We start from the raw sequence: 9,038 nt of genomic DNA, 5'->3' as shown, positions 1-9,038 counted from the left end.
TCGCGGTCGTCGGCCCTGGCGTCGCAGTTCTTTACCGCCCTGGGCGCCATTGCCGGCACCATTGCTGGCATTCTGATCGAGGAGGCCGGCAGCGGCAACGTTCTGAATGTCTCAGGGTTGCTTACCAAGGGCGCGCCGCTGTTTGTCCCTGGCGGGGCGAAGGGCGCGTCGATTCTGCCAGAGTTCGTGTCGGGTCTGCTGGGTCTGTTCCCAGCGACCGTGGCCGGTGTTCCGTGGAGTAAGCTTGTTATTCCCTTCACGGCCGGCGGATTCATTTATGTCGGCACTGTGTCGGTGCTGCCCGATCTGCTGCAGCCCGATGAGGAGGAGGAGCAGCATGGGGAGCGCCAGGGCAAGGTCAGCGAGGAGCTGCGGCTGAAGCGCAATGTGAACATGGCCCTGGTTGAGATTGCCGCAATGCTGGTCGGCCTGGCCATCATGGCCGTCATTGCCCTCAACGAGGAGTAGAGTGTCCATAGATGATATCTAAAAGCTTCATTCTCATTTTTCGTTTCCCTCATAAAAGCCCTGTTTCTAAATGAAAACCCCCCAGCCCTATGTGTCCCGGTGCTTGAAGATCCCGACCACAACCGTGTCGATTCTCCGCACCAAAACAACCATGTTCTCCGCCTCGATCTGTGCCACCGGCGAATACACCACCTCGGCGTTAGGCTGCGACAGAAAGTTCTCTGACCGGTTGGCAATGGCTGCCACCAGTCCGGCTGCCTCCTCTGGGATGTTGTCGCCCCTGGTTGCCAGGCACAGTCCGCTGTCGTCCGTGACTACTACGCCAAACACCGTCCGGTCGCTTTCGATCAGCGACTCGATAATATTGTCAATCTCTGCTTCCATGTGTTAGAGCTATGTGAGGATATGTAGTGGGGCTGTGCCCCAGGCGCGCGCGCTTGCGGAGATAGGATATGTGCATATTGTGCTATGCTGTTCTTGTGGGTGGGAAAAGACAATAAAGCAAAAAAAAAACCTGAGACAAAAAATGACCAGCGATTTCCTTTTTCCCAAGTGTTTGGCGATGGCTGCTATCTTTTCAGACTCTTTTTTCTGAAATTTCTCGTTTCCTGCTTAATGGCTGCCACATACGATACGGTCGTGCTCGACATTGAGGGCACCACGACGCCCATCACGTTCGTGCACGAAACCATGTTCCCCTACATCACCAGCAACATCGACGAGTTCCTCGCCACACACTGGACCGACCCGACAGTCCGCGCCCACGTCCAGTCCATTGCCGAGCAGGCCAACAAGGACGTTGCCGACGGGCTCGCCCAGGCCATTGCCATCGACCTGGCCGCAGACTCGCAGGAGGACATTCGCCAAAAGGTCCTGGCGAACGTGTCGTGGCAGATGCGCGCCGACCGCAAGATCGGGCCGCTCAAGGGCCTGCAGGGGTACATGTGGAAATTTGCCTTTGAGAGCGGCGCCCTGGTCAGCGTAATCTACGACGATGCCTCCATGGCAATCCGCCGGTGGGTCGAGGCAGGCAAGAACGTGTACATCTACTCGTCGGGCAGCGTCGAGGCGCAGAAGCTCCTGTTTGGCCACTCCGACCACGGCAATATGCTGGGACTGTTCTCGGGCTACTACGATACCAAAATTGGTGCCAAGATCGAGCCCGAGAGCTACAGCCGGATTGTAAAGGACATTGGCGTGGAGCCCAGCCGCGTGCTGTTCGTTAGCGATAGCATCAAGGAGATCCAGGCCGCGGATCAGGCCGGCCTGCAGACTGTGGTGTCGGTGCGCCCGGGGAATGCCCCGATTGCCGAGGACTGCGGGTTCCGGACTGCGACCAACTTCCTAGACATTGCATAGACAGTGCCAGCAGTGGGGCTCGATGCACACCACATCACTGCTATTTGGTATTGCATAGAAGAAGCCATAGATAGTGTATCAGCTTGCTCAGCCATTAGCCGAATGCTTGTCTCTGGCCCAGTACGCGTTTGGGTATAACTGGCAGGCCCAGACACCAAGTGGTAGGCGGCCTAGTGGCTGGTTGTACTGGAATAAAATGCCTCGCCATATGAGAACTTTGGTCTTTGCATTCTTTGCTTGCCTGATCGGTCTTGCACGGGGCACTGGAGGTGGTCGATGCTGAAACATCTAGCCCGGTGCCATCTACACTCCTGGATCAGGGGAAGTGCTGGCAGGATCGGCCGGCGCGCAAGGGCCGGTATGCGCATGCCTGCTCACGCGCTCAGGCGAAAAACCTCCTTGCATCAGCAGGAGTATAAAAGCATGGGCACAAGCCCGCGGTTTTTTCCTTCTCGCACACTCCATCAACACCCCCTCACTGCCTGTACAAACAACCCCTCTTTAAACACAGCACACCCCTCCGAAACCATGGCAGTTACGAAGCAGGCATTCAGCAAGGACGAAAAGTATACCCTGTACAAGCTCACCAACGCCAGCGGCACCGAGCTCCACGTAACCACCTTTGGTGCCCGCCTCGTGCGCTTCATCGTCAAGGACAAGACCGACACTGCACGTGACGTAGTTGCGGGCTTTGAGAGCTACGAGAAGTGGATCGAATCGCTCGCCATCGACGACCCGTACTTTGGTGCCACTGTGGGCCGCGTGGCGGGCCGTATCTACCCGTGCGACGATGTAACCGTCGCCAACCAGAAGCTCTCGCTGCCCGAGATCCAGCCCAACAAAGTATGCCTGCACGGCGGCAAGATCGGCTTCGACAAGAAGCAGTTTTCCGCCGAGATCCTTTCAGAGCCCAGCCCATCCAGCGTCAGGTTCACGTATGTGTCGCCGGACGGCGAAGAGGGCTTCCCCGGCGAGGTCGAGTTTTCTGTCACTTACTCGCTCTCCGAGGACAACGCAATGACCCTAACGTATGGCGGCCGGCTGCTGGACGGCACCGAGACGATCCTGAACCCGACCAACCACACGTACTGGAACCTGACGGGCTTTGAGGAGCCCACCATCCATAACCACATGTGCAGTCTGACCGCCGACCGCTACATGGCGACGCGCCCTGACCACATTATGGTTCCCACCGGCGAGTGTGCCTCAGTGAAGGGCACGAACCTGGACTTTGTCACGGCGCCGCGCCGCTTCGGCGACGACATCGAGACCTTTGACAAGGACACGCTGCGCGGATACGACCATGTGTTTGTTGCCAGCGATAAGCCCACCGAGAGCGTGCGCGAGGTCGCCCGGCTGTGGAGCGACAAGACCGGTCTGCAGATGACCGTGCTGACGGATCAGCCGTGTGTGGTCGTGTATACGGGCAATTGGATCTCGGATAAGCTGATCGGAAAGGACGGTGTCAAGTACGGCAACTATGCTGCTGTTGCGTTGGAGACCCAGCGCTTTACCAATGCCGTCAACCTGCCGCAGTTCCGCGACCAGGTCGTGCTGCATCCCGGCGACAACTTTACGCATACGGCCACGTACAAGTTTAACCTGCTTGCCTAAACAGCCGCCGAAACCCGTTCCAATGTGCCCAAATTTTAATGCTACTGCCATTGCGTATTTTTGGTCCCTAATGACGGACAAACGTTTCAAAAAGACACGCACACACATTGAACTCGCTGACCTATTTCTTGTTTGCTACTGCACATACGCAAGCAGTCGTCCTTTGCCGGGCAACAAGTTCATACTCAGGACCGGTTACCGGGAATACCTGACGCAGCAGGCTCTGGCCATATAAAAAACTGCATACCTCGACCTTTGCAGGAGTGCGAAAGAAAGCACCTCTCCTCATATTCTCCCCTGTTTCACGACTATTCTAACGATAACCTCAGTATATATTAATGACCATGCCCACTCTATTTCTTCAGCTGTTCTGTGTGCAGCTCATCCTGACACTCTCGGTGCTCGGTGCTCCGGGAGGACTGCTCGACCTCGACGGAATCTTCAATCGTGTAACGGGAGTGCTGGCACCAGCCAAGAACTTTGCTGTAGTGAACCACGCCAGCGACGCCGCTTCTGGCCTGCCGTCCCAGCAGAGCAGCACTGAAATGCCTGCTGATAGCCAGCAACAGGCCAGAGTGGACATACTATCTGTAGCGAATGTGCCTTCTGCTGCCAATGTGCCTTCTGTTGCCAATGTGCCTTCTGTTGCCAATGTGCCTTCTGTTGCCAATGTGCCTTCTGTTGCCAATGTGCCTTCTGTTGCCAATGTGCCTTCTGTTGCCAGTGTATCGCCCCAAGGCAGTTCTGAAATCCTGCAGGTGCCCGGGTCAATCGACATGGAAGTGCCTGAGGACCTCGGCCCCGAGTCTCACAGCACCCCGGCTACACAGCCCAGCGCAACAGTACCCCACGCTCCTTTAGCTACATCTGGCCCGCACAAGGTCATCCAGGTGGTGACCCAGATCGTCAATGCCCACGGCGAGGATATCGACGAGGACCAGGCTGCTGTGGCAGACAGATCGACCGATGGAGACTCTAACAGGAGCGCAATGCATGACACTAGCCATATGGTTGTTGTCGACGAAGGCGACGGCGTCGCAACGATGCTGCACACCAGCACGGTGGTTCTGGGTCAGCAGCAGGAAGAGCAGCGGATGGCTATGGCCGCCCCGCATGTCTTCCATCCGCAGAATGCAGCAAGCGCAGTGGCAGCGCCATGTGGGTTTATTTTGAGTGTTTTTGCGGTTCTCTTTTGATTCGACTCACATTCACCTTCGTGTCTTTCCAATATCTCAATGACATTTACGCAACACAACAGAATGCGGCGCCAGTGCACCGTGCTATTTACCAACGTTTTCTTATAGACAGCCACACCAGCACGCACCTTGATACGGATGGTGGTTTCGGAGTAAAAAAATAATAGATGGATGAGAATGCGCGGTGCAGCTTCAGTGAGCAGGCAAATTTACATGCTGGTCGTTGGGACGGCTCAGGCAAAAAAAGAAAGTACCCAGCACATAATTACGGCACCTGCACATCGTTCAGGCCCTTCCCAAACGCAGTACTGTTGAGGGCTGGCGTTGCGACCAGCGAGGTGGCCGCTTGGGAGCCTAGGTTCGGCGAGGCCGAGGGGTGTGTCTGCTCAATAAATGCCGAACTACCTGCCACAAAGCTGTGGACAGGTGCATGTGGAGGCGCTGGTGGCGGCGGCGGCATTTGCTGTGTGAGCGGGGGCGGCTGAGTGGCAAGTGGGAAGCCAGCAGCCGCTGCTACCACTGCTGCCGCTGCTGCCGCCGTCGGATCTTGCATTACCGTGCCCGGCAGCGGCTGGGTCAGCGGCACCGTCGCCGCCGCGACTGCCGCGTGTGCCATCGGGTCCCCGCAGTCGGCCTGCAAGTACTGCTGGATTGCATTGCACCCGCAGTTGCGGTGCGCCAGCAACTGTGTCTTCAGGATTATCACCTCCTCCTTCAGCTGTGCAACCGCCAGGTGCAGCGTGCGGTTCTGCATCGTCGCGTCCTCGGCGCGCCGCTCCAGCTCCTTAATCCACATCTTCTTCTTCTGCCGGCACTTGCTGGCTGCCACGCGGTTGCGCTCCAGGAACTTGCGCCGCTTCTCGTCCATCTCCTCGGAACTGTCGTCGTTGTTGTCGTCGTCGTCGGGGCTGGCGCTCTTCACTGCTGGGTTGCCGGCGCGGGATTTACGGACTCCACCGGATTTTGCTCCTCCACCGGTGCGCTTGCCATTGATGTTCTTGCTGTCGCTGTTGATATTGTTCGTCTGGCGCGACCCCAGTGTTGGCGACGACCCAGCGCCACTGCCAGATATGTCATTGGACGGAACAACTGCCTGCTCATTCCACAGAGACGAATACCCAGGAGGCATATTGGCGTGTTGGACCGATGGCGCGAGCGTAGTCGGCTTGGGTATAGTACTGCTACTGGTTAATGGTGGCTGTGTGAACGATACGGACCCACGGCTGGCGGCGAGCGCTGAACCAGCAGCACTGGTAGTGGCCATGGGCATTTGAAACGTGTATCCGCTTGTCGAGACCATCCCTTGCGAATATCCTGGCTGTTGCGGTGCCATAGAGCTAGTATTATCGTTACAAGCAGGCTCGATCAGACGATAGGCTGCTAGGTAGTTTTCGGCTATTGTAGTGTGCGGCAGCGGCGGCGACGGCGACGGGTAATTATTTCGTTACGCAGGGGCAAGAGATATCCAGAGCCCACGGTGGCGGGGGCAAAATAGGGGGAAGTTAAAAATAAGGTCCGTTTCGGCTCTTTTTTTTAGTATCGGTGGATGTGTTCGGCTTATTTATGTAATTGGGGAATTTCGGTTGTATTACAGGATATGCAAAGCCAAAAACCGGGAAACGAGGGTGTAGAAACAAAGGGGAGCGAATATGGAATTTAAGAGAGCAGAAATATTTAGTATTTTGGCGCAAGTAGAGGAGAAAAAGAACAGAAAATCGGCCATGAGCATAGTCACTCTTTTTTAAAGGCGTCCCCCTCATGCCGCATTGGTTTTTGGGGGTCGATGAGGCGAGGGGTCAGAAAATTGGCAAAAAAGCAGCGCTTTAGTATTTTCGTTTCTCGTTTCCACTACCCACGTGAGGTTGCAGTGGTTGGCTGGGCTCTTGGGGATGGATAGCCGAACCAGCGGTCAAAAACAATAGTTTGGGTATATAGAGCGACAAAAAACCCCTCCTCTCTAATCTGCGCCTGTTTGGGAGGAGACTTACCGCTGACAGTAAATTTCATACTAGTGGCTGTGGATACAAAACTTGATTTGGAAAGAAAAATATGGATGCTGACCAGAGAAGATGAATGCAGAAGGTAGAGGTTTGGCCATCGATGCTAAGGATGTGTGCTGTCAGCACGTCGGGGGGGGGGGTGGGCCATTATAAGCAACCTTGTTGACTAGTGGCCGAAGGAAAAACACATGCGCAAGGCGCTGGGAAGGGGAGGTTGAGGTGTGGGTGAGCAACCTCTCCCTGGACAGCTGCGCCTTAATACACAGGCCAAACGTTCGTCCCGCCCACACCAGCCCGTGCTCGCAAGATGCAGCACCTTACATGGATCCCATTCGCCTTTTGTTCTCAAACAAGTTTGCATAGCCTTTGGTATTTGGCCAGGGCTTGTTCAGTGCGAAGCATACTATAATGCGGGTGGATGTCACTTCATGCATGGGTCGTTGCGAACAAACAAGCGGGTTCCTTAGGCATTGCGTCATTGTGCATATCCCAAACGGGAGTGGCACATGACTCGCAGCCAGTCGGATGTGTAGGCCGTGGTGAAATGTTTAAAGCACGTTCTAACACCTGAAAATAGGGAGGGGAAGAGTTTTTAGGCTCTCTTTCTGCCAACATGGCAGTGCGGTTAAATTGGGCTGCGGGTCAATAGCGCAGGAGGTGGGCATAGGAGGTGGGCATAGGAGGGGGCTATGGGGTGGTTTGGGAAGAGGCCTGACATACCGGTGGTTGCAAAAAATAGCATATTGCTCTCTGGCAAGTTGCTGCTGTTGTCAAGAGAGGTTGTGGAGCAGTGGCAGTTGGGTGTGGAGTAGTGGTGGCTTTGGTGTGAGTTGCTCGCGAGATACACTCCTCAGGTATCCTGTTTAAATATTTTTGCAGTGCAGTAGCTCTGCTACCCTTATCCTATCGACGAGAGAGCACAAATTGACAGCTGCCTGCCTCGTCTTTAGGGTAGCACCTGCACATATATCTGCGCTGGTAGAAAATACGCCCCACGCCTCATTCTCTTCAACAAAGTCCTGCTTGTCACTGGAGCATGCATGTTTTATTTGCTTCTCAGGAACCGGCCACAACATTTGGTGCAGCTTAATTCAACCTGTCAAGTGTATCACATTAAGCAGTATCAGTGAAATGCTGCCACTGTTCAAGAAGCGTCTGTTTTCCAGCACTGCATGGTATTTATCCAGCCCACTGCCTCCAGTCGCAAGAGCGGAAGACAATTAAAGGAGCAACAGGCAGCATACGTCACATACATATATCCCAAGTAGAGCTTGGTTCGGCGACTGATGGGATCTACGCCCTGTGCATGTTTGGTGCCGAGTGTGCACAATGATAGTTGCACATTTATTCTGCGTCCATCCCTATCATATGCAGGCTATATTAGAAACATGGGTACAAATGCCAAAACGAGTGATTATTCGCCAGTCACCGAGCACGCGCGGCTGTGCCTATTATTAGCGCTGCCTCGTCAAAAGTACCGGCAGGTGCATTGTCCTGAAGAAGTAAAGGGCCAAGCGCTAGAGAAAAGCGGCAGCGAAGGGAATCGCTACAAACTTTAAACTCAGCGGGCCCATAGGAACCGGCCGAAGATTTTCAGGAACGGCAGCACAGGGGGGCGCGGTAGCGTAATAGTATCGTCATCGCGCTCTTCACACCCAAGCCCAGCGGCAGTTACAAACGTGCTCATCGTGGAATTTTCGGCAGGTGAGTTAGCCAGCTTAGCAATACAGATGCGGGCAGCGTAGTTCTTCTGCCACAGGGTGTACTGCAGAGTTCCGCGGATGGTTAGGTCGTAGGGGCCCTTGAGCAGCCGTCTCCACCTGGCTGAGTCCGAGTCGTCATCATCACCGTCGCCGCTGCCGATCGAGGCGCCCGGGTGGTGAATACTGATTTGCGTCGTTTTGATGCCCGTGGTGGGAAGGCGGAACGAACCTGGGGCAAACCGCATCGGGTCGCTCAGCTCGTACACGTTGCCAAGCAGGATCGCAGGCTCCGTTTCGTTGGTGGCCAGCAGACCAGCAGGTGGCGATATTGTCGAATTGGCAATGGCGGCGCCGGCAAAAACGCCAATTTCAGCACGCTCGACAAGTACCTCGCGGATATTAGGGTTAGTCGACCTGACATGCAGAATAAACAATAGCTCTTTTTCGGTAGCCAGGATATTAGACACTTTTATCGCCTCCACATCGGCCAGTGGCGCCGAGGTGTAGTTGAACAGTGCAGCCAGCACGAACAGCGAAGCCAGAATGGCAAGCGACATGAGCATGGCACGTAGCAGCTGGGTTAGCATGCCTGCCTTTTTGCGACGCTGGCCGGTGTGACGACGGAACAGGGGCGTTGTCTCCGGCAGATCCTCAGACGACCCATAGTACACGTTCGAGTGGAACCTGCGGCTGTTGCG

The 9,038-nt window shown here is 55.3% G+C and overlaps 2 protein-coding genes across 2 annotated transcripts; both read right to left on the bottom strand.

Moving 5' to 3' along the window:
- Positions 1-349: 349 nt before the first annotated feature.
- DL89DRAFT_272139 (uncharacterized protein) lies at positions 350-961 on the bottom strand. Its single transcript, XM_040888972.1, has one exon. The coding sequence runs from the start codon at positions 850-852 to the stop codon at positions 556-558; it is 297 nt and encodes a 98-aa protein (XP_040739308.1). The 5' UTR covers positions 853-961; the 3' UTR covers positions 350-555.
- Positions 962-3,882: 2,921 nt separating this feature from the next.
- On the bottom strand, positions 3,883-4,167 carry DL89DRAFT_229234 (uncharacterized protein; the record flags this gene model as incomplete). Its single annotated transcript, XM_040884884.1, has 1 exon — positions 3,883-4,167. A coding segment is annotated over one exon (285 nt), but the record flags the coding sequence as incomplete, so codon positions are not given.
- Positions 4,168-9,038: the final 4,871 nt, after the last annotated feature.

Source organism: Linderina pennispora, assembly GCF_002104995.1.
Source record: "Linderina pennispora strain ATCC 12442 chromosome Unknown DL89scaffold_80, whole genome shotgun sequence".
Lineage (NCBI taxonomy): Eukaryota > Fungi > Kickxellomycota > Kickxellomycetes > Kickxellales > Kickxellaceae > Linderina > Linderina pennispora.
Note: the sequence above shows the minus strand (reverse complement) of the source record. Positions and strands in the feature narration are given on the sequence as shown.

Bases quoted from the DNA above. Each gene is read 5' to 3' on its own strand.
- DL89DRAFT_272139 (XM_040888972.1), bottom strand. From the start codon at position 852: ATGGAAGCAGAGATTGACAATATTATCGAGTCGCTGATCGAAAGCGAC.